Source organism: Diabrotica virgifera, chromosome 1 (assembly GCF_917563875.1).
Source record: "Diabrotica virgifera virgifera chromosome 1, PGI_DIABVI_V3a".
NCBI lineage: Eukaryota > Metazoa > Arthropoda > Insecta > Coleoptera > Chrysomelidae > Diabrotica > Diabrotica virgifera.
In genome coordinates this window covers 231639240-231666740 of record NC_065443.1, presented here as the reverse complement: position 1 = coordinate 231666740, position 27501 = coordinate 231639240, and the positions used below count along the sequence as shown (strand labels likewise).

General features: G+C 32.9%; 1 protein-coding gene across 1 annotated transcript in view; it reads right to left on the bottom strand.

Annotated features, from left to right (window-relative positions):
* The window catches only part of LOC126879060 (platelet-derived growth factor receptor alpha), a 289178-nt gene that overhangs the window by 133104 nt on the left and 128573 nt on the right, over nucleotides 1-27501 (bottom strand). The window contains exon 3 of the mRNA XM_050641955.1: nucleotides 24167-24197. Within this exon, the coding sequence (XP_050497912.1) occupies nucleotides 24167-24197 (31 nt within the window). The remainder of the gene's footprint in view (nucleotides 1-24166; nucleotides 24198-27501) is intronic.

The window sequence follows — 27501 nt, the reverse complement described above, 5'->3', positions numbered from 1 at the left end:
GACACGTGTTTCTGACTTATTAGTCGTCATCAGTATGATATAGCTAAACAGGAGCAATGCAACCAATTTGTGGCTATAATGTTAGAAGACCCTCAGGATTCGAGAGCAACAACTAACAAATCCACGGAGGAAGCTACAGCTACCTGAGGCAAGGAATGCCAAACGTTTAGAACGTTTTAAACAATCAAACAAGGAGAGGTTAGCGCGAGTTAATAAATATCGGCATGGCTCGCAATAAGTATGAAAAACAAAATATGCACAAGGTGGAATGCAACCATAGACACGTGTTTCTGACTTATTAGTCGTCATCAGTATGATATAGCTAAACAGGAGCAATGCAACCAATTTGTGGCTATAATGTTAGAAGACCCTCATATATATATATATATATATATATATATATATATATATATATATATATATATTGATGTGATCTTGATTATTGATATGAGATAATATTCTTATATGTCATTTAATTTAATCAATGTATTAATAATAATCTAATTAATTTACCAGATCACATATCAATATGTTTTCAATCTCAGGGCGAATTATAAAATTAATTACTTACTCTCGTGGCTTCTAAGTATTTCTCAATGGTTCCTAATCGGGATAGGGAAGAAAAGAGTAAAATAATACACACATATGGGTTACAATTGTAATCAAAATATTGTTTATTTTATTTAAATGGCAATCACTGCTTAATATTTGCTATATCTTATTATTCTTAAACATAACATTTACACATGGGAATCTTATTTCCTTTTGGTTTCCAATTGAAAGTTTTTATTAACATTTAACTATTATGATTTATTAGCAACAATTCTACTTAAGTTTGATGAAGCTTTTCTGATATTATTGATTATGTTTCTTCAATTTTAAATGTGGTATTTAATACGAAAAACCCATACATTCATGTCCAAACAAATGAGACTGACCTTTTTCTGGTGAACTGAGAATGTCTTCACACAAGACCCGTTTCCTGCTATCCTTGGCTGCCATCAAAACCTCGTCCTGGCTTCCAGTAATGTTCTCCTTTGAAACTAGCTCGTATAGCTCTCGTTTCCTGCTTCTGTCGTGATGCTGTGTTCTACCTTTTTTGAAACTGCAATCAGCTACCGGGACACTCTTGGCTCAAGGAGGTTCTTTTACTCTCAACCTGGCCTACCTCTCGTTCCACGATAGATACTCCACACTCACGGAACTACACCGGCTTTCTCACTCTCCGTACACTACCGTCTACTACTGGACTTCACTTCTCGACAGCTCAAAACATTCTGCTCTCTATTTGTCATTCATTCCCCTACTTTCTAAATATCCCTTCCAGATTCACAAATCAACCTTCCACCACCAACTCTCATTCGCAGTCTTCCTCAAAACCAATTTTTAATCTTTCTAAATATGCTTAATGGATTTCAAAGAAAATAGTTAATTCCCATTCTAAAATTACTTTCTACTATTTACAAATTTTAATGACCTATTCTCTATTTCCACTAAGTCTTATTTAGCATCGGCTAATGATCGAACCTTCCGCGAACAACGATAATGACCTATTATCGATTTCACTTGAGTTTTATTTAGCATAGGCTAATGATCGAACCTTCCGCGAACAACGATAATGGTACGCGCAATTCACTTTGTTTTTTCTAAGCGCATTGTCCCGTGTTCCGTAAGCTTTTTCTAATCACTTCTTAAAATTAAATATAACAATTTGTTGTATACAGGTTGTTCTAAATTTATATGCCCGTGGTTGAGAAAATTGAAAATATTTTATATTAAATTGAATTTTGTTTATAATTATCAAATTTTAATTTTCATATCAAATAGAAATATAACAAAATATATATATATATATATAACGTATATATAACATATATATATATATATATATATATATATATATATATATATATATATATATATATATATATATATATATTTATATAAGAAGGGGTTGAAGTTATTGGGTATGCAGCTGATTGAAAGCCAAGTGATACTCTGTTCAACAAATCATTATATTTCGACAATTTTCATTGTCATCATCAGATGAGAGCTACAAATATTTAAACATGGTACATTTTTTTTTTATAATACAATTTCTTTGTTAATTATGTCTTACTTGATTGAGGTTAGTGGCAATGATCTTCAACATCAAGTACTTTGCAGTATGAGACCGTGTGGGTTACAGCTTTAGTTGGTACTATATCCATTGAATTATTATAAATATTGTATAATTTACTATCACAATAATAAAAGGACGAACACAATACACTTTAAAATCAAAACAAAAACGTTTGTTAATCGACTGTCATTAAGGTTAAGTACCAGAATATCAAATATCGAATGTTGCTATTTTATGTGAGAAAATAATTAGTTCCATGTCACTAATGTCACAGAGGCTTATTTAATTGAAGTTTACTATACCGGTTGTCTCTTAGTTTTGAAATTTATTATTATATTTTATGTTATGTTAGTTATTTATTTAGGATGTGTGTTAATTTATGTTGTTTTTCCAGATTTAGTAAATAAGCGTAAATCTCACTCAGATGCTCGACATCTGATTTCTTATTTATCAAGTAATCAGTTTGGGTGATAAATGCCATCTCAAGGAAGAGTCTTTTGTTGAGGTTATTTTCCATTGCAAGGATCTTTGTTTCATTATAGTTGATTATATGTTGTTCGTCATGTACGTGTTTTGCAAGGGAGCATCTATCAGGGTATAGTCTACTGTCACTTTTATGTGACGCAATGCGGCCTTTAAGATGTCTATTTGTCTGTCCAATGTATTGTTTGTTGCAACTTGCACAAGGAATACAATAGACGATATTCGATAACTGGTCTGTAGGTGTTTTGTCTTTGATCTTAGTGAAAATGGAACCGATTGTTAGAACTGTGTAATTGGCTATTTTTATATTCTCGTCAACTGATTTAAAAATTCGTGTAAGTTTCGGTGTTAAGTCTTGTATGAACGGTAATTTAAAGTATTTACGTGGGGTTAATATAGCGTCGGTTGTGTCTATTGTGGGATTAATGTTTTGTGGTATGTGAACAGGGTTGGTTTGTGTCCCGGGTAATGTATCATTAGTTGTGTTAAATAGTAGTTTAGTAATTAGTGTGTTTGGGTATGAGTTGTCTAGGAAGAGCTGACGAATGAGTTTTAAGTTTTTATTATGGAACGACTGATCTGAAATTTGTAAGATTCTATTTTTCATTTGTTTTATAAGATTGATTTTTGTATTGTGCTTATGATATGACCAGTAGTTTATATATCTTCCGGAGCTAATGGGTTTCCTGTACCAATCTGTTATTATTACGTTGTTATTGCTGCGTATTAGTTTGGTGTCGAGGAATGGGACTGATTGGTGTTTGTCTTCTGTTTCCACTGTAAATTGGATATGTGGGTCGAAATCGTTAAAGATGTATAAAAGTTCATTTATCATATCTTTTGGTAGGGCTAAGATTATATCGTCAACATATTTCTTTAGGAAGGTTATTCTGAATGGAAGAACAGGAATGACTGTATCTAAAAGGTCGTCCATAACATATGAGGCCAGAATAGAACTCACACAACCCCCCATGGGGGTGCCTATTTTTTGTTTATATATTTTGTTGTTAAATGAGAAATATGTGTTGTTAAATAGAAAGCTGACTAGTGCTAAGAAGGTATCTTTATTAATTTTACAATGTTTGGTTATGTCAGACCAATGTTTGTTTATGGATCTTAAGCAAGCCTCGAGATAGATGTTTGTAAAAAGAGAAACGACATCCAAGCTAACTAAAACGTAATTATTCGGTAGTTGTAATCCGTTAAATGTTGTTTTTACGTCGAATGAGTCCTTTATGTAGTAATCATTGTCAAAGTCATATGCTGCAGTTAGGATGTTTTTAACAAAATTGGCAATATTTTCAGTTGGAGAGTTAATTGATGAAACAATAGGTCTTAGTGATAATGTCGGTTTGTGTATTTTTGGTAATGCATAGAATTTTGGAGAGTTACTATTATATTTTGTTAGTTGTTTTTTGGTAGGTTCATCAATAAAGTTTCTGTTAAGTAAATTCTGTACTAATTTATTGCTTTCTTTTTGTATTGTAAGTGTTGGGTCAGACTTTAATTCTAAATATATTTTATTATTTTCAAGGAGTTGTTGCGATAACTCTGTATAGTCCGTTCGTTTCATGATCACAGTAACGTTTCCTTTGTCTGATCTAGTGACTATCAGTTCTGGATGTTGTCTGAGAAATTTCTTTGTTTTGACTAGTAAATAGTGAAAGTAGTTATTGGTCTTTTTTTTGTGTTTAGCGTAGTTAGTGAGTACGTTTGTAGATCTAGCTCTTGTGATTATTTTTGTTTGTTCGTCTTTAATTGAAGAAGTTACCAAGTCAATGTCAGCAAGTAGGTTTTTTATTGTTATGTCATGACTTACTTTACACTTATGTCAACACTTACAATACAAAAAGAAAGCAATAAATTAGTACAGAATTTACTTAAGAGAAACTTTATTGATGAACCTACCAAAAAACAACTAACAAAATATAATAGTAACTCTCCAAAATTCTATGCATTACCAAAAATACACAAACCGACATTATCACTAAGACCTATTGTTTCATCAATTAACTCTCCAACTGAAAATATTGCCAATTTTGTTAAAAACATCCTAACTGCAGCATATGACTTTGACAATGATTACTACATAAAGGACTCATTCGACGTAAAAACAACATTTAACGGATTACAACTACCGAATAATTACGTTTTAGTTAGCTTGGATGTCGTTTCTCTTTTTACAAACATCTATCTCGAGGCTTGCTTAAGATCCATAAACAAACATTGGTCTGACATAACCAAACATTGTAAAATTAATAAAGATACCTTCTTAGCACTAGTCAGCTTTCTATTTAACAACACATATTTCTCATTTAACAACAAAATATATAAACAAAAAATAGGCACCCCCATGGGGGGTTGTGTGAGTTCTATTCTGGCCTCATATGTTATGGACGACCTTTTAGATACAGTCATTCCTGTTCTTCCATTCAGAATAACCTTCCTAAAGAAATATGTTGACGATATAATCTTAGCCCTACCAAAAGATATGATAAATGAACTTTTATACATCTTTAACGATTTCGACCCACATATCCAATTTACAGTGGAAACAGAAGACAAACACCAATCAGTCCCATTCCTCGACACCAAACTAATACGCAGCAATAACAACGTAATAATAACAGATTGGTACAGGAAACCCATTAGCTCCGGAAGATATATAAACTACTGGTCATATCATAAGCACAATACAAAAATCAATCTTATAAAACAAATGAAAAATAGAATCTTACAAATTTCAGATCAGTCGTTCCATAATAAAAACTTAAAACTCATTCGTCAGCTCTTCCTAGACAACTCATACCCAAACACACTAATTACTAAACTACTATTTAACACAACTAATGATACATTACCCGGGACACAAACCAACCCTGTTCACATACCACAAAACATTAATCCCACAATAGACACAACCGACGCTATATTAACCCCACGTAAATACTTTAAATTACCGTTCATACAAGACTTAACACCGAAACTTACACGAATTTTTAAATCAGTTGACGAGAATATAAAAATAGCCAATTACACAGTTCTAACAATCGGTTCCATTTTCACTAAGATCAAAGACAAAACACCTACAGACCAGTTATCGAATATCGTCTATTGTATTCCTTGTGCAAGTTGCAACAAATAATACATTGGACAGACAAATAGACATCTTAAAGGCCGCATTGCGTCACATAAAAGTGACAGTAGACTATACCCTGATAGATGCTCCCTTGCAAAACACGTACATGACGAACAACATATAATCAACTATAATGAAACAAAGATCCTTGCAATGGAAAATAACCTCAACAAAAGACTCTTCCTTGAGATGGCATTTATCACCCAAACTGATTACTTGATAAATAAGAAATCAGATGTCGAGCATCTGAGTGAGATTTACGCTTATTTACTAAATCTGGAAAAACAACATAAATTAACACACATCCTAAATAAATAACTAACATAACATAAAATATAATAATAAATTTCAAAACTAAGAGACAACCGGTATAGTAAACTTCAATTAAATAAGCCTCTGTGACATTAGTGACATGGAACTAATTATTTTCTCACATAAAATAGCAACATTCGATATTTGATATTCTGGTACTTAACCTTAATGACAGTCGATTAACAAACGTTTTTGTTTTGATTTTAAAGTGTATTGTGTTCGTCCTTTTATTATTGTGATAGTAAATTATACAATATTTATAATAATTCAATGGATATAGTACCAACTAAAGCTGTAACCCACACGGTCTCATACTGCAAAGTACTTGATGTTGAAGATCATTGCCACTAACCTCAATCAAGTAAGACATAATTAACAAAGAAATTGTATTATAAAAAAAAAATGTACCATGTTTAAATATTTGTAGCTCTCATCTGATGATGACAATGAAAATTGTCGAAATATAATGATTTGTTGAACAGAGTATCACTTGGCTTTCAATCAGCTGCATACCCAATAACTTCAACCCCTTCTTGCCTACCAGATCAGCTGTTACCTTAGAGGATATATTTATATATATATATATATATATATATATATATATATATATATATATATATATATATATATATATATATATATATATATATATATAATGATGTTCGATAATCGAGTACAAATATAAAAATAAATAAGCAAAATAATTGGCTAATACTCGTAAAGTGAATGTGAATTTAGTTGGAAATATATAAAATGATGAAGGGTCATCATTCCATACATCTCTGTGCAACTATATACACCGGTGTTTCGGTCTATTTGGGCCTCGTCAGTATAGTGTAGCAAGTTAAAAAAGTTGTTTGTTAACTTGTAAAAGGATTACTACAGGAGCAAGGTTACCATTTTTGGTCAGATTGTTAGAAGACCCGTGTAATAACCTTGCTCCTGTAGTAATCCTTTTACAAGTTAACAAACAACTTTTTTAACTTGCTACACTATACTGACGAGGCCCAAATAGGCCGAAACACCGGTGTACATAGTTGCACAGAGATGTATGGAATGACGACCCTTCATCATTTTATATATTTCCAACTAAATTCACATTCACTTTACGAGTATTAGCCAATTATTTTGCTTATTTATATATATATATATATATATATATATATATATATATATATATATATATATATATATATATATATATATATATATATATATATATATATCCTGGATACCCAATAAACTTCAACCCCATTTTCATCTAAAAAGTCAGCTGTTATTTAAAGGATATATATATATATATATATATATATATATATATATAAAAGATGTAAATCTTTGAAACACACTCAGTGATCAAAAGATCTAAGTTATTGGTTTACCGACCAAATATATATATATATATATATTTTATATATATATATATATATATATATATATATATATATAAAACAATTTTGATATATATTGTTATATTTCTATTTGATATGAAAATTAAAATTTGATAATTATAGACAAAATTCAATTTAATATAAAATATTTTCAATTTTCTCAACCACGGGCATATAAATTTAGAACAACCTGTATACAACAAATTGTTATATTTAATTTTAAGAAGTGATTAAACGAAACTCGGGAAAATGCGCTTAGAATAAACAAAGTGAATGGCGTACCATTATCGTTGTTCGCGGAAGGTTCGATCATTAGGCTATGCTAAATAAAACTCAAGTGAAATCGATAATAGGTCATTATCGTAGTTCGCGGAAGGTTCGATCATTAGCTTATGCTAAATAAGACTCAGTTGAAGTAGATAATAGATCATTAAATTTTGTAATTAGTAGAAAGTAATTTTAGAATGGGAATTAACTATTTTTCTTTTCAAATCCATCAAGCATATTTAGAAAGATTAAAAATTGGTTTGAGGAATACTGCGAATGAGAGTTGGTGGTGGAAGTTTGATTTGTGAATCTGGAAGGGATATTTAGAAAGTAGGGGAATGAATGAAAAATAGAGATCAGAATGTTTTGAGCTGTCGAGAAGTGAAGTCCAGTAGTAGACGGTAGTGTACGGAGAGTGAGAAAGCCGGTGTAGTTCCGTGAGTGTGGAGTATCTATCGTGGAACGAGAGGTAGGCCAGGTTGAGAGTAAAAGAACCTCCTTGAGCCAAGAGTTCCCGGTAGCTGATTGCAGTTTCAAAAAAGGTAGAACACAGCATCACGACAGAAGCAGGAAACGAGAGCTATACGAGCTAGTTTCAGAGGAGAACATTACTGGAAGCCAGGACGAGGTTTTGATTGCAGCCAAGGATAGCAGGAAACGGGTCTTGTGTGAAGACATTCTCAGTTCACCAGAAAAAGGTCAGTCTCATTTGTTTGGACATGAATGTATGGGTTTTTTCGTATTAAATACCACATTTAAAATTGAAAAAACACAATCAATAATATCAGAAAAGCTTCATCAAACTTAAATAGAATTGTTGCTAATAAATCATAATAGTTAAATGTTAATAAAAACTTTCAATTGGAAACCAAAAGGAAATAAGATTCCCATGTGTAAATGTTATGTTTAAGAATAATAAGATATAGCAAATATTAAGCAGTGATTGCCATTTAAATAAAATAAACAATATTTTGATTACAATTGTAACCCATATGTGTTATTATTTTACTCTTTTCTTTCCTATCCCGATTAGGAACCATTGAGAAATACTTAGAAGCCACGTATGTAAGTAATTAATTTTATAAAAAGCCCTGAGATTGAAAACATATTGATATGTGATCTGGAAAATAATTAGATTATTATTAATGCATTGATTAAATTAAATGACATATAAAAATATTATCTCATATCAATAATCAAGATCACATCAACTGTCGTCCAACGTGGAAAGCATTGTAAAGTATTTCTAGTGGCAAATTTGAAGGATAGAAAGAGTAAAGCCGGTATTTGAAAATTTATATGCCTGTGGTAAAAAGTGAGATACTTACATTTGATAACATAAAATTTTAGATCTCTTTAGGTACAAATTTTACATAACTGATTTAATATTTTATTTTTACGATATTTACATTTGATATATTTATTGACAATTTATAATATTTGGGTGAGAAAAAGTCGTTTTGGTAACATACTAGTAAAATTTCATATTTGGCGGGGATAGTACTTCTTGAAAACAAATGTCTGTGACAAGAAGCCAAAGCGAAGACAACAAAAAAACAAAAAGAACATTCAGACCAAGAAGATATTTTAGACACGACAATCATGGCATCAGAACAGCAAGAATTATCAGGAATAGATAAACTATTACAACTGATGCAACTCCAGTCACAAAAAATGGATGAAGCAAAAAGCACAATGGATAAAAATCAGGAAGAAACATCAAAGAAAATGGATGACAATCAAAAGGAAACAAAACAAGCAATAGAAGAGAACAATAAGAAAATAGAGGAACGCATAGAAAAGTATGAAAAGGAAATAAAAGGATGTTTGACAACAATGAAAAACGAGATAGAACAGCAAGAAATGAAAATTAAAGATCACATGCAAGAACAAGAAATGAGAATGAAGGACCACATGAAAGAACAAGAAATGATAATCCAAAACAAAATGGAGGAGTTAACGAATGGCCAGAAAAAGGAAATAGAAAATTTGGAAAACAAGTTTGAAAACGCTATTCAAGCAATCAGAGAAGAAATGGAAAGAAAGATTGCGGAAATCAATATTCAACAAAATGTAGGAGAAAGAAGAGAAATGGTTATACATAGCACAGATGACGTGAAGATAAGGTTTGGCGGGGATGTAAGAAGATTACACCCAGTGCCATTCATAAATAGCCTGAAAAAGAAAATACAACACATCGGAAATTTCGAAACAGCAAAAGAAACTATCAGAAACCATCTAAAATATGAAGCAAGCCTATGGTTCGATTGCAAAGAAGAAGAATTTGACAGTTGGCAACAATTTGAACAAAAATTTTTGAATTATTTCTGGGGAAAAGTCCAACAATTGGAAATTAACAAGGAATTGCAAAATGGGAAATACAATGATAGGATGGGTATATCAGAAAGGACACATGCATTACAAATTTACTATAACGCAAAACATTTACAATATAATTACTCATCGGAACAATTAGTCGAACTGATTGCAAGACATTTCGAAGAAACGCTGGAAGACCATATCACATTGCAAAACTACAAAGACATAGATAGTTTATGCCAATTCCTACAAATAAGAGAATCACGTTTAAGGGAAAGAAAATCAAGAAGGTCGCGAGAAGATTACAGGCCCCGAGAAACACAGGATTACAGAGATAGAAATCAAAATAGGAGGGACTATACAAGACGAGATTTTAATCCCAGAAGGGAAAACGAAAATAGAGACAACGGAAGAGGAAATTATGAACAAAGAAATAGGCAATGGAATGAGGACAGAAATCGAGAATACCAGAATAGAAACATCACACGCTCAAATCAAGAAAACAGAAATAATGGTAGACAAAATGAACAGGGATATCGAGAAAACCGAAACAGATCCGACAGACCAAGAGAAAATAGAAGAGAAGTAAATAATACCCAGACAGATGAATATGACGGAGAGAGACATTATGACGAAAATATAAACAACGATGAGCAACCGGCGTTTTTTCACGACGGCGCTCACTAAAAACCAAAAATCAAACAGGAATCTTTTGTAACCCCAAGGAGTTTATTAAATTGGCAAGGAACAACGAAAAGAAAAATGGAGTTAATTTAAAATTTGTGGATGGATTTATCAACGAGAAGCCAATTAAAATTATGATAGACACTGGATCTGAAATAACATTGGTCAACAGAAAACTAATAGAAGAAGTTAACTTAACAAATTTAATTTACAAAATACCTAGGGTAAATTTAGTGGGCGCAAACAAACGGACATTGGCAACTATAAATGAAGGCATACGAGTAATGGTACGACTGGGTAAGAAGATGTATGCACTACAATGTGTAATAATGCCAAACATGTCACATGACATGATAGTAGGAGTTGACGAATTGGCAGAAAAACATGTAGTGATAGATTTTAAAAATAATGCGATGAATCTAACAGAAGAAAAAGAAGAAGAACAGGACAAGGAACAGGAGAAACAAAATACGGACGAATCAGGTAAAGAACAAACAGTGGAAATGAATTTGGCAACGAAGCAAGGACAAAGAAGAAAAGGGAGAAAAAGTCAGAAAAAGACAAAAGAAAATGAAACCTGTGGCTCCTCAAAAGAAGAGTTGAGCCCAGAAGAAGAAAAATTGAGAGTATCAAAAGCAAAAGAAAACTGGGATTCCTCAAAAGAAGAGATGAGCTCAGGACAAGAAGAAATAAAGCTAACAAATGAAAGCGAAAAAGATATAATCGAAACAGTGGCATTTGAAGAGGAGGCATATGAAAACGAGGATGCAGAATGCACGGTAAAAGTATACAAATATCACGAATAAAAGACAGAATTACATGAAGTAGATAGTAAGTTAGGATATAAGACGTAGATTAAAGTAAGGAAATATACAGGGAGTTGGTTTTGCCTCGAGAAAATTTATTTAAAAATGCAGATAAATTTTATCGAATACAAGGCGGGGATTTGTTATATTTCTATTTGATATGAAAATTAAAATTTGATAATTATAGACAAAATTCAATTTAATATAAAATATTTTCAATTTTCTCAACCACGGGCATATAAATTTAGAACAACCTGTATACAACAAATTGTTATATTTAATTTTAAGAAGTGATTAAACGAAACTCGGGAAAATGCGCTTAGAATAAACAAAGTGAATGGCGTACCATTATCGTTGTTCGCGGAAGGTTCGATCATTAGGCTATGCTAAATAAAACTCAAGTGAAATCGATAATAGGTCATTATCGTAGTTCGCGGAAGGTTCGATCATTAGCTTATGCTAAATAAGACTCAGTTGAAGTAGATAATAGATCATTAAATTTTGTAATTAGTAGAAAGTAATTTTAGAATGGGAATTAACTATTTTTCTTTTCAAATCCATTAAGCATATTTAGAAAGATTAAAAATTGGTTTTGAGGAATACTGCGAATGAGAGTTGGTGGTGGAAGTTTGATTTGTGAATCTGGAAGGGATATTTAGAAAGTAGGGGAATGAATGAAAAATAGAGATCAGAATGTGTTGAGCTGTCGAGAAGTGAAGTCCAGTAGTAGACGGTAGTGTACGGAGAGTGAGAAAGCCGGTGTAGTTCCGTGAGTGTGGAGTATCTATCGTGGAACGAGAGGTAGGCCAGGTTGAGAGTAAAAGAACCTCCTTGAGCCAAGAGTTCCCGGTAGCTGATTGCAGTTTCAAAAAAGGTAGAACACAGCATCACGACAGAAGCAGGAAACGAGAGCTATACGAGCTAGTTTCAGAGGAGAACATTACTGGAAGCCAGGACGAGGTTTTGATTGCAGCCAAGGATAGCAGGAAACGGGTCTTGTGTGAAGACATTCTCAGTTCAACAGAAAAAGGTCAGTCTCATTTGTTTGGACATGAATGTATGGGTTTTTTCGTATTAAATACCACATTTAAAATTGAAGAAACATAATCAATAATATCAGAAAAGCTTCATCAAACTTAAATAGAATTGTTGCTAATAAATCATAATAGTTAAATGTTAATAAAAACTTTCAATTGGAAACCAAAAGGAAATAAGATTCCCATGTGTAAATGTTATGTTTAAGAATAATAAGATATAGCAAATATTAAGCAGTGATTGCCATTTAAATAAAATAAACAATATTTTGATTACAATTGTAACCCATATGTGTTATTATTTTACTCTTTTCTTTCCTATCCCGATTAGGAAACATTGAGAAATACTTAGAAGCCACGTATGTAAGTAATTAATTTTATAAAAAGCCCTGAGATTGAAAACATATTGATATGTGATCTGGTAAATTAATTAGATTATTATTAATGCATTGATTAAATTAAATGACATATAAAAATATTATCTCATATCAATAATCAAGATCACATCAATATATATATATATATATATATATATATATATATATATATATATATATATATATATATATATATATATATATATATATATATATATATATATATATGATAAAGGAGTACGACCGTCAATTCCAATATAACAAAGGAGCACTCGTAAGTGTAGGGTTTTATCGGTCAAGTGGGTGAAAAAAGAGACAAAGAATTCAGCTACTTCATCTATTTATTGAAGACGTTTCGTCTACTGCTCAGTAGACATCATCAGTTCATCTACAAAAAGAGTGTTATAAGAAACAACAGCCAAAAGAGAGGTAAAAAAGCACTAGCGTTACCTTAAAAAGACATGTAGCAAAAGATAAGATGTACATAGTAAAAAAAACCTTATCCATGAACCAACGTAATGTAAAAGTATATAAAATTTAAGTGTATAGTTAATATTTAAAAAACTTTAGTACAGCCAAAGACAAGACCATGTGGTAACAGTCACATATAAAAAACAAGTGAAAAAAAGCCGGCTTGCTTTTTTAAAGTCAAGAATGAACCAAGAAAAAACCAGATTCACACTTCCAAAAACTTAGTAGTATTTAAGCATACTTCATTTTAACTTTAGGTAACATCATTAAATGACTAGAATGCTAATATGCAATTTTGAAAATTTAAAGTTAAATAGTTACCAGCAGGTCATCTGAGCCCAACGGACACACAAAAGAAAATGGAGTTTGAATTATCAGGTGTAAAACTGACATCTCGCCAAGAGCCAGGCAACCTTGAAAAATTATAACAAAGAGTGACTGGCACTGCAGTGCAGCGCGGTAAAATTTAAATTGATGTAATTAAAACAGTTATAAAAGTGTTTAAAAAGTGAAAGTAATATCAAGAAGTAATCAAGGGATGTACCTTATACCTCGTAGACAAGAATCACAGTTTATTTTAAACAAGTGAGGGCACTTCACACAATTATATGGAAAAGTGCCTACGTTAGTACTGGTTATCCAGTTAACTAACTAATATATAAGATAGTACAACAGTATAACTTCCATATATCGCAGCTCAAAATGCAAGAAAAAATATGCAATAATTTAAGAAAATTTATAAATCAGTTTAGCAAATTGTAATTTATAATTAATATCAATAATGCAAAATTTTATCCTATGGAAATTTTAAATTATTCAATCTATTAAGTAAACTGTTATTTTCAAAAAAAGTGGGAAAAGCTTGAAAAAACCACCAAAACTTTTTTACAATAAAATAATTTAAGTGTAATAACATCGACTGATTCCGCAAGATCAATATTAAAGAAGTGGGAAAAGCCTAAAAACCACAAAAACTTTTTTACAATATAATAATTTGAGTGTAATAATACCAACTAATTCTGTAAAATCAATGCATGGTATATTTGACTCAAGTTACTGATGTCAGTTCTCTTGTTAAGTACATTAGAGGTTTTAATATGAAACACATCTCTAAGAACATCGAAAAGACAGTTCTTTTGGTGGTTTTTTCAAGCTTTTCCCACTTTTTTTTGATAATAACAGTTTACTTACTAGATTGAACAATTTAAAATTTCCATAGGATAAAATTTTGCAATATTGATATTAATTATAAATTACAATTTGCTAAACTGATTTATAAATTTTCTTAAATTATTGCATATTTTTTCTTGCATTTTGAGCTGCGATATATGGGAGTTATACTGTTGTACTATCTTATATATTAGATAGTTAACTGGATAACCAGTACTAACGTAGGCACTTTTCCATATAATTGTGTGAAGTGCCCTCACTTGTTTAAAATAAACTGTGATTCTTGTCTACGAGGTATAAGGTACATCCCTTGATTACTTCTTGATATTACTTTCACTTTTTAAACACTTTTATAACTGTTTTAATTACATCAATTTAAATTTTATCGCGCTGCACTGCAGTGCCAGTCACTCTTTGTTATAATTTTTCAAGGTTGCCTGCCTCTTGGCGAGATGTCAGTTTTACACCTGATAATTCAAACTCCATTTTCTTTTGTGTGTCCGTTGGGCTCAGATGACCTGCTGGTAACTATTTAACTTTAAATTTTCAAAATTGCATATTAGCATTCTAGTCATTTAATGATGTAACCTAAAGTTAAAATGAAGTATGCTTAAATACTACTAAGTTTTTGGAAGTGTGAATCTGGTTTTTTCTTGGTTCATTCTTGACTTTAAAAAAGCAAGCCGGCTTTTTTTCACTTGTTTTTTTATATGTGACTGTTACCACATGGTCTTGTCTTTGGCTGTACTAAAGTTTTTTTAAATATTAACTATACACTTAAATGTTATATACTTTTACATTATGTTGGTTCATGGATAAGGTTTTTTTTACTATGTACATCTTATCTTTTGCTACATGTCTTTTTAAGGTAACGCTAGTGCTTTTTTACCTCTCTTTTGGATGTTGTTTCTTATAACACTCTTTTTGTAGATGAACTGATGATGTCTACTGAGCAGTAGACGAAACGTCTTCAATAAATAGATGAAGTAGCTGAATTCTTTGTCTCTTTTTTCACCCACTTGACCGATAAAACCCTACACTTACGAGTGCTCCTTTGTTATATATATATATATATATATATATATATATATATATATATATATATATATATATATATAAGAAGACAATGAGTCTTTTAAAAGACATGTCTTTCTCCATTCTAACAAGACATCACCAGTTTCACAGCACGCATCTTCCTTCAGGATCCTTTCCAAATTCAAAAATTTACTTTGTTTTGACCTGCGTAACATGTCTGTTTGCCGTATAACCCTACCAGCAAACCAATGAGCATAAGTTGGACGAATTAATATGATAACAACTAAGTGGCAACGCATTCCTTGTAACGGCATGTAAGTAGGTTTGAACAATATTACTATCTATTTGTTATTGCTATTTTGAGTTTGGATGCATATTTAAGTTTGCTTAATGGTTTAATTTGTTTTAATTGTTTATAATTTAAATTTCAACACAAACTCACAAACTACATGCACCCATTTGCTCATATATGCTTATGAGCATTTTAACTCATAGGTGTGCATTTGTAGGTATCAATATTCTGAAATGTCAACAGTTGAAAACCTTTATTGCAAAAATTTTTTTCGAATTTGGCTTTCTGTTAACACTTGTGCAACCAGATAATGTTCTAACTCTGGTTTTCTTTATTGTAGCATTTAACTACTTGTAACGCCGACCTGAAGATGATCTGTATAATGTAGAGATCGAAACCGGTCGTCAAAGTATAATTAAATGATTGTGAGTAAGTCTGTGTTTCATTACTACATTTATATATATATATATATATATATATATATATATATATATATATATGAAAATTACTAAGTTCTCGGGAAGAACCGCGTTGAGAATTTATAACTCGACGTTTCGGCACCCTTTTTGGAGCCATTATCAAGAGGGGTATGGTTCCGTTCGAGTTCGGGGTCTCAATCTGCCTACTCCCCTCACTCGTGACGTACCAGTAGTGTCTTGTTCTCTAGGAGAACGGTCAAGCGGCACTGAGGTCTCAATCTGCCTACTCCTCAGTGTCGAGTGACGACCTGTCTTCGCCTGTGTAGCTCCTTTTATACTCTCAGTGCGCGCGGGAACTGTATGCGCGGGAGAGGCCTGAGTGGGATCGACTGACGTGGGGATTCGCCGAAGCAGCGGTCGCCATGTTGCCGGCAGTCTTTTGGCGTCATCGCGTGTGTTTAGGCTGTGAGGGCGTTTTTCAATTTCGATGGCTTCACGGATGATTCTCGATTTTAAGGAGCGGACAGGGGCGATGGTTTTTGCTTTCTCGAAATCTATTTGGTGACCTGTCTGAATATGATGTTGGGCAAGGGCTGAAGTAGTGTCGGAATGTTTTACAGATATGGAATGTTCGTAGATACGGTTTTGGATTCGTCGGTTTGTCTGTCCTATGTATGTCCGTGGGCAACTGGAACAAGGTATCTCGTAGACACCATGGTCTTCATTGGGGATTTGGTCTTTTACGGATCTGACAAGATTGCACAACTTGGAGTGAGTAGTGAAGACGGTTTTGATATTTAGAGGGGTAAGAATTCTACTAATCTTGTCAGTGACACCTTTGATAAAAGGTAGAAAGATTTTGGGTTGATCGAGCGGCAAGTTTTCTTTATTAGATGGAATGGGATTTAGATGTTTCTGAATGCTCCTATTGATTTGGGTTTTATGGTAGCCGTTTTGTAAGAGTGTTTGCCTTATTGAATTTATTTCAGATGGTCTGTGATTGTCGTCACTAAGCCTTATAGAGCGAGAAACAAGAGTGTTGACAACTGAACTGAGTTGGGCGGGGTGATGATGTGCATGTGATGATGGGCATTGAGATACCGATTTGTATGGGTGGGTTTTCGGTACACGGAATAGGAAAAACTGTGAGGTGGCTGTTTTTGAATAAGTACATCAAGGAATGGTAAAGACTCCTCAGACTCAACTTCCATCGTGAATTGAATACTGGGGTGTATTCCATTCAGGTGGGAGAGGAAGAGATCTAACGTATCTTTACCATGGGGCCAAATGACAAAAGTGTCATCAACGTACCGTAACCAGCAAGTGGGTTTGAGATTTGATGATGACAGGGCTATTGTTTCGAAATGCTCCATGTAGATATCAGCTATTACGGGAGAGAGAGGGGATCCCATTGGGGCACCTTTGATTTGACGGTAGAATTGATTTTGGAATGAAAAGTATGTGTTAGACATGCAATGTTTTATAAGAGATAATGTGTCTTGGGGGATTTGATGTTTGGAGTCCAAGATGGAAATGGTTTCATCAATAGGAATGTTGGTGAATAAAGAAACAATGTCAAAACTGACTAGAATATCTGAGGATGAGATAGAAATATTTTTCAGAAGATCAATGAAATGGAAAGAATTTTTGACAATTTGAAAGACAGTCTTTCAGAAAGACGTGCCCTTAAAGAACTCTACAACAACCCTGACATCGTCATCCTTCCGGCAGACAAAGGTAATGCCACCGTCATTCTCAACACTTCTAATTATTTCGACAAAATGTCCGAACTTCTTAATTCTACAGAATACAAACGAGTCCCAAACGATCCCACTACCTATCTAGAAAAAACGACCAAATCTATCATAAATAAGTCCACTCTACCTCCAGACATCAAAAAATCTCTTACACCCAGAGAAAAATCGTCCCGAATTCCAAGAATATACGGACTTCCAAAAATTCATAAGCCCAACGTTCCTCTAAGACCCATCGTCAGTGCATACAATTGCCCCACTCAGAAATTGGCAAAACATCTCGCCTCATCCCTACAACCACTAGCCGAAAACGCCTTGTCATTCGTCAAAAATTCTTTCCATTTCATTGATCTTCTGAAAAATATTTCTATCTCATCCTCAGATATTCTAGTCAGTTTTGACATTGTTTCTTTATTCACCAACATTCCTATTGATGAAACCATTTCCATCTTGGACTCCAAACATCAAATCCCCCAAGACACATTATCTCTTATAAAACATTGCATGTCTAACACATACTTTTCATTCCAAAATCAATTCTACCGTCAAATCAAAGGTGCCCCAATGGGATCCCCTCTCTCTCCCGTAATAGCTGATATCTACATGGAGTATTTCGAAACAATAGCCCTGTCATCATCAAATCTCAAACCCACTTGCTGGTTACGGTACGTTGATGACACTTTTGTCATTTGGCCCCATGGTAAAGATACGTTAGATCTCTTCCTCTCCCACCTGAATGGAATACACCCCAGTATTCAATTCACGATGGAAGTTGAGTCTGAGGAGTCTTTACCATTCCTTGATGTACTTATTCAAAAACAGCCACCTCACAGTTTTTCCTATTCCGTGTACCGAAAACCCACCCATACAAATCGGTATCTCAATGCCCATCATCACATGCACATCATCACCCCGCCCAACTCAGTTCAGTTGTCAACACTCTTGTTTCTCGCTCTATAAGGCTTAGTGACGACAATCACAGACCATCTGAAATAAATTCAATAAGGCAAACACTCTTACAAAACGGCTACCATAAAACCCAAATCAATAGGAGCATTCAGAAACATCTAAATCCCATTCCATCTAATAAAGAAAACTTGCCGCTCGATCAACCCAAAATCTTTCTACCTTTTATCAAAGGTGTCACTGACAAGATTAGTAGAATTCTTACCCCTCTAAATATCAAAACCGTCTTCACTACTCACTCCAAGTTGTGCAATCTTGTCAGATCCGTAAAAGACCAAATCCCCAATGAAGACCATGGTGTCTACGAGATACCTTGTTCCAGTTGCCCACGGACATACATAGGACAGACAAACCGACGAATCCAAAACCGTATCTACGAACATTCCATATCTGTAAAACATTCCGACACTACTTCAGCCCTTGCCCAACATCATATTCAGACAGGTCACCAAATAGATTTCGAGAAAGCAAAAACCATCGCCCCTGTCCGCTCCTTAAAATCGAGAATCATCCGTGAAGCCATCGAAATTGAAAAACGCCCTCACAGCCTAAACACACGCGATGACGCCAAAAGACTGCCGGCAACATGGCGACCGCTGCTTCGGCGAATCCCCACGTCAGTCGATCCCACTCAGGCCTCTCCCGCGCATACAGTTCCCGCGCGCACTGAGAGTATAAAAGGAGCTACACAGGCGAAGACAGGTCGTCACTCGACACTGAGGAGTAGGCAGATTGAGACCTCAGTGCCGCTTGACCGTTCTCCTAGAGAACAAGACACTACTGGTACGTCACGAGTGAGGGGAGTAGGCAGATTGAGACCCCGAACTCGAACGGAACCATACCCCTCTTGATAATGGCTCCAAAAAGGGTGCCGAAACGTCGAGTTATAAATTCTCAACGCGGTTCTTCCCGAGAACTTAGTAATTTTCATTTACCTGACCGCGGAAATCTTTCCGAACATATATATATATATATATATATATATATATATATATATAAAACAAGGCTGAAATATTGGGGTAGCAGCAATCTCAAAGAAAACTCTTTATAATAGTTCCAAGCTTTCGAAAATGTTTATTTTCATCATCAGGGAAACTACAATCATAAATAGACAGTATTTAACAAATAGGCTAACTGAAATCAATAATAATTGCTATCTTTGTGTTACCAAAAATCCAGAACACCATAGTTTCCTCTCACTAAACCAGGTGTCGAGGATCCCCAAAAACACAAAAACAACAAAAAATTGTTTTGAGAAATGCAGAGTCAATACTTTCACTAAAAACACTGCACATCACAAAACAATCTTACTAAAGAGTTACTTATATGTTTGTACTTACATTATTTGAGGATGTTGAGCCTAGTTGTTAAACACTGACATATAAAACGAAATTTTGTCCTGGTACAAATCGTATATAAAAATTAAAATTAAAAACTATATATAAAAAATTGTTCTAAAAATCGAGTATAAATTGAAAAATGGTAAAATATTTTAAAAAATGATGTATGTCAAATGGCATTTTTGAAAATGTCTAACAAATGTTTTTTTTAAATTTTCAATTTTTAAATTTCTAAATTTTCAAAAATGCCATTTGACATACATCATTTTTTAAAATATTTTACCATTTTTCAATTTATACTCGATTTTTAGAACAATTTTTTATATATAGTTTTTAATTTTAATTTTTATATACAATTTGTACCAGGACAAAATTTCGTTTTATATGTCAGTGTTTAACAACTAGGCTCAACATCCTCAAATAATGTAAGTACAAACATATAAGTAACTCTTTAGTAAGATTGTTTTGTGATGTGCAGTGTTTTTAGTGAAAGTATTGACTCTGCATTTCTCAAAACAATTTTTTGTTGTTTTTGTGTTTTTGGGATCCTCGACACCTGGTTTAGTGAGAGGAAACTATGGTGTTCTGGATTTTTGGTAACACAAAGATAGCAATTATTATTGATTTCAGTTAGCCTATTTGTTAAATACTGTCTATTTATGTTGTTCTGAAGCTATTTCCTTGTGGCATTTTTATGATTAATTATTTATATGGGAAATAAGCCACAATTAAAATGAAAAAAATAATTTTATTAACGTTTCGACGCCCAAATCGGGTGCCGTTGTCAAAATACAAAATATTACTAAAATAAACTAAAGTGTTGTTGCTAAGCAAAAAAAATTCTTCTAATAATTTATTTAATTTCACTCATTTATATTGGCAATTCAGACATATATTATACATTTTAAAGTAGAAGACTTTAAAATGATATTGCTAATATTTATGAGTTGCGTTCCTGGGACGACTTACTGAAAGATAGTTCATTCGATTACATGAAATTAACCCCAACTCAAGAATATCCGTCATAAAAAATTATAGCACGTGATATGTCTTTAAAAAGACAACCAAATGCAACGACAGTAAAATTCTCGCGTTAGAGACTTCATAGTAAATCACAAGGGAAAACCAGGAAAAAAACCCTGTGATACTATCCCGACATCGTAAGTATTTGGTCTTATTTTGAGAGTAAATTAATGTAAGACCAAATACTTACGATGTCGGGATAGTATCACAGGGTTTTTTCCTGGTTTTCCCTTGTGATTTACTATGAAGTCTCTAACGCGAGAATTTTACTGTCGTTGCATTTGGTTGTCTTTTTAAAGACATATCACGTGCTATAATTTTTTATGACGGATATTCTTGAGTTGGGGTTAATTTCATGTAATCGAATGAACTATCTTTCAGTAAGTCGTCCCAGGAACGCAACTCATAAATATTAGCAATATCATTTTAAAGTCTTCTACTTTAAAATGTATAATATATGTCTGAATTGCCAATATAAATGAGTGAAATTAAATAAATTATTAGAAGAATTTTTTTTGCTTAGCAACAACACTTTAGTTTATTTTAGTAATATTTTGTATTTTGACAACGGCACCCGATTTGGGCGTCGAAACGTTAATAAAATTATTTTTTTCATTTTAATTGTGGCTTATTTCCCATGTCTATTTATGATTGTAGTTTCCCTGATGATGAAAATAAACATTTTCGAAAGCTTGGAACTATTATAAAGAGTTTTCTTTGAGATTGCTGCTACCCCAATATTTCAGCCTTGTTTCCTAACTGTTCAGCAAATATTATATACCTGTTATATATATATATATATATATATGTATATATATATATATATATATATATATATATATATATATATATATATATATATATATATATATATATATATATATTGTTATATTTCTATTTGATATGAAAATTAAATTTTGATAATTATAAACAGGATTCAATTTAATATAAAATATTTTCAATTTTCTCAACCACGGGCATATAAATTTAGAACAACCTGTATACAACAAATTATTATATTTAATTTTAAGAAGTGATTAGAATAAGCTTACGAAACTCGGGACAATGCGCCGAGAATAAACAAAGTGAATGGCGCGTACCATTATCGTTGTTCGCGGAAGGTTCGATCATTAGCCTATGCTAAATAAGACTCAGTTGAAATAGATAATAGTTCATTATCGTTGTTCGCGGAAGGTTCGATCATTAGCCTATGCTAAATAAGACTCAGTTGAAGTAGATAATAGGTCATTAAATTTTGTAAATAGTAGAAAGTAATTTTAGAATGGGAATTAACTATTTTTTCTTGAAATCCATTAAGCATATTTAGAAAGATTAAAAATTGGTTTTGAGGAATACTGAGAATGAGAGTTGGTGGTGGAAGTTTGATTTGTGAATCTGGAAGGGATATTTAGAAAGTAGGGGAATGAATGACAAATAGAGATCAGAATGTTTTGAGCTGTCGAGAAGTGAAGTCCAGTAGTAGACGGTAGTGTACGGAGAGTGAGAAAGCCGGTGTAGTTCCGTGAGTGTGGAGTATCTATCGTGGAACGAGAGGTAGGCCAGGTTGAGAGCAAAAGAACCTCCTTGAGCCAAGAGTGTCCCGGTAGCTGATTGCAGTTTCGAAAAAGGTAGAAACACGGCATCACGACAGAAGCAGGAACGGGAGCTATACGAGCTAGTTTTCAAAGGAGAACATTACTGAAAGCCAGGACGAGGTTTTGATCGCAGCCAAGGATAGCAGGAAACGGGTCTTGTGTGAAGACATTCTCAGTTCACCAGAAAAAGGTCAGTCTCATTTGTTTGGACATGAATGTATGGGTTTTTCGTATTAAATACCACATTATAAATTGAAGAACATAATCAATAATATCAGAAAAGCTTCATCAAACTTAAATAGAATTGTTGCTAATAAATCCTAATAGTTAAATGTTAATAAAAACTTTCAATTGGAAACCAAAAGGAAATAAGATTCCCATTTGTAAATGTTATGTTTAAGAATAATAAGATCTAGCAAATATTAAGCAGTGATTGCCATTTAAATAAAATAAACAATATTTTGATTATAATTGTAACCCATATGTGTGTATTATTTTACTCTTTTCTTTCCTATCCCGATTAGGAACCATTGAGAAATACTTAGAAGCCACGAGAGTAAGTAATTAATTTTATAATTCGCCCTGAGATTGAAAACATATTGATATGTGATCTGGTAAATTAATTAGATTATGATTAATGCATTGATTAAATTAAATGACATATAAGAATATTATCTCATATCAATAATCAAGATCACATCAATATATATATATATATATATATATATATATATATATATATATATATATATATATTGACGGATTGTGCATCTACTCCGTATATTTGGTTTTTCAATTCGTCGAAGCGATAGCAAGCTTTTGCTGAAAGATGCAAACTTTTGCACATTTCGTATAGCCGAAAGGACTGAAAACGATTTTATCAAGTCGTTTTCGTTTATTACCCTCAAAGTAGATGGGACCTTTGTACGCTAACCACTTGATATGGGATATAATAAATTCATTGGCCGTTACATGTATGAATTATTTGTATAAGTGCGATTCTCTGACGAAGTAGGAATGCTGAAATAACGTCCTAGCACTCTTTTGAAACTGATTACTGAAGGTTGACGAATTGTGCTCCTACTCCAAATAACATGTTACCGTTATTTATTTTTCACTTATTCGTGAAAATCGGAATGATCTAAATTTATGGATGTAAATACTTACCTAAGAAACCATCGGAATCGTAAGCAGCCGCCTAAAACAAAAAACAAAGAGTAAACAAAGAGAAAAAAAGTTTTTCTATCTCACATCTATAAACGACCGAGAATATATTTACAAATATGTAATATAATCAAAAGGGAGCATACTGACTCCTTATTCGAAAATGGCGACTACGCATATTTAATTAAATATTATTATACATCAATAGAATATTGTAACTTTTAATTACTAAATCACAGAATACACCAACAAACAACAAAAAGCGACACGATAGCGATTTTCATGAAGTAATTTTTTTTTTAAACAAAATATGTTATAATATGTTTTATTGTCACAGTCAAAGAGCTTTGGTAACAGTGACTTTTGTAATTGTACAGAATGAGAGTAATTTAATCAGAGTAATTTAACTTAAGAAGAAGTAATTTAAGGAAAGAGAAGACGAAGTTTATATAAAGAATGATTAGCTCGATTGTAATACTTATAGAGATATATATAAGTAAAATAGCCAAACAGAGAGCAAAGAAAGCAAAAGATTTTAATCAGATTAGATGTATCCGAGATGAAAACAATAAAATACTAATTTACGAAAAGGATGTCAAAAAGAGACGGAGCAAGTAAAGTACTTTACCAGTTTATTAAATGAAGAATTTGACAGACAGCCTGTGGAGTTAACGGAGACTATGGTCACCAAAATAACAAACGACGAAGTGACTCAAGCGTCTTAAAAAATAAAGAAAGGAAAAGCAGTCGACCAGATGATATTCCTGGAGAAGTATGGATTGGGAGAGACAGGAACAAGTTGGTTAGCAGGTTTATTTAATAGAATTATTGTCAAAATAACTGTCAAAGTTTAAATACATAATTCAAAGTTTCTCTTCGAATTTTGTGATTTAACCACAGATTATTTAACGTAGATAAAATTTGTTCAGTCCATTCTTGTATCGACATATCGAAGTAATTTAGTACACCAAAAAAACACCCTGTTCGGGACTGTGACAAGCCCAGTCCAGGAAAACTAATACACAGGTACGCAAATGATGATAAATATATTTTTCAAAATATGTTTCCATCCGGGATAAATACAGAGTTTAGTAATAATTCAATAACCAACCCACAAATGTATCAACAAGTCAACACACAAGGGCAACTAGCCATGAATGTACAAACCACGCCATATCTAATATCGATGTCGCAACCAGCACCAACTAAACCAATGCCACCTAACTTGTACCCTCCACTACCACAGACACAAATTCCATTAGTGCCGATCACATATCATAGTTCTGCTTCAAATTATCAATTACAACGATTGCCATCCACCAGTGAAGAAGAGGAAGAAAACAACGAACCAGCTAGCAGCAACGATTGGCAAGAAATTAGAAGCTCAAAAAGAAGAAAAATCAGAAAAACAACAGACAATGCAAACAGTACAAATATTATTGTAACAGAAAATAGATTTGAAGCGCTAGAAAATGAAGTAATCCCTCCCAAGGAGAACAACACAGCAAACCCTCCACCAATTTTCATACACGGTGTACAAGACTATCAAAAAATGGTACAAAAAATTAAGGATGTAGCAGAAAGGGAAGAATATCATACAAAAAGTTTAACTAACAATGTCATAAAATTAAGTTATGGCACGCCAGATACATATAGAAAAATGGTTAGATATTTTAATGAACATAACATTTATCACCATACATATCAGTTAAAACAGGATCGAGCCTATAGAGTTATAATAAAATACCTTCACCACTCTACTAACACCGAGGATATAAAAAAACGAACTCCTAAAACTGGGTCATAAAGTTCGAAATATAATAAATGCACAACACAGAATTACTAAAGAGCCACTTAATTTGTTCTTCGTGGATCTCGAACCGGCAGCAAATAACAAAGATATTTATAACTTAAGGGGGCTACAGAATAGAGTTATTGAAATTGAACCTCCCCGAACAACCAAAAATCGCATAATACAATGCATGAGATGCCAATCGTACGGTCACTCCAAGTCATATTGCAATAAACCATTTGTATGCGTCAAATGCGGAGGAGCCCACAATACCACAACTTGTAAGAAGACTAGAGAAACTCCAGCAAAATGTGCATTATGTGGTGGGGATCACCCCGCAAATTATAAAGGATGTGAACATTACCAAAAAATTTATAATATTAATAACAGGTATCATAACAGAGGAAACGTATTAAATCCAGCAATAAATCAAATACATACACAACCCAGAATATATACACAACCCAGGATTCAGAATCAGTATGAAAGTTACGCTCAAGCTGCAGCAAATAATCAGAACAATAACGAAGATACAGCGAGTATACTTACCAAATTTCTAGAAGAGTTTAAAAATTTATTTAACCAGCTAATGCAACAAAACAGTATGGTGCTCAACATGATTTCCATGCTAGTAAATAAAGTAAACTAACAATGTCAAAGTTCATAAGAATTGCCCAATGGAATGCCAATGGTCTTCCTAATCATAAAGAAGATATAAAACTATTTCTGGAACAAAATTTCATTGACATACTACTAGTAAGTGAAACCCATTTTACAGACAGAACCTACTTCAAGATACCTAAGTATAAATTATATTACACAAATCACCCAGATGGTACAGCCCACGGAGGTTCAGCCATATTGATAAGAGAAACTATAAAACATTATGAAATGCTAAAATACGAAACAAATCACATTCAAGCAACATCGATAAAAATACAAACTCTTCCATATGATATAACTGTCACAGCAATTTATTGTCCGCAAAGGCATAGACTTACAAAAGAAGATCTTCTACCCTTTTTCGAAACTCTAGGGCCAAAAATTTATAGCAGGTGGAGATTACAACTGTAAACATACGCTATGGGGTTCACGCCTAACAACCACCAAAGGCAGAGAGCTAGCAAAAGTTATCCAGGATAAAAGCTACTCATTCCTATCGACGGGATCACCGACATATTGGCCAACCGATCCAAATAAAACACCAGACCTATTGGATTTCTTTATTACAAACGGAATATCTCAATCATATACAGATGTAGTACCAAGTTTTGATTTATCATCAGATCATAGTCCCATAATTGCCACAATTAGCACAACGGTGATAATCAAAAAACCAACACCTCGACTGCATAACTTCAAAACAAACTGGGACACATACCGGCTAATCATAGAACAGGAAGTAAATCTACTAGTGAGATTGCAAACTCCCGAACAAATAGAAACAGAAACTAATAATCTAATCAACTTACTTCAAAATGCTGCCAAACAGTCTACCCCTCAACCTGGACAAAAAAAATTTTCAACCAACATTCCTCTTGAAATA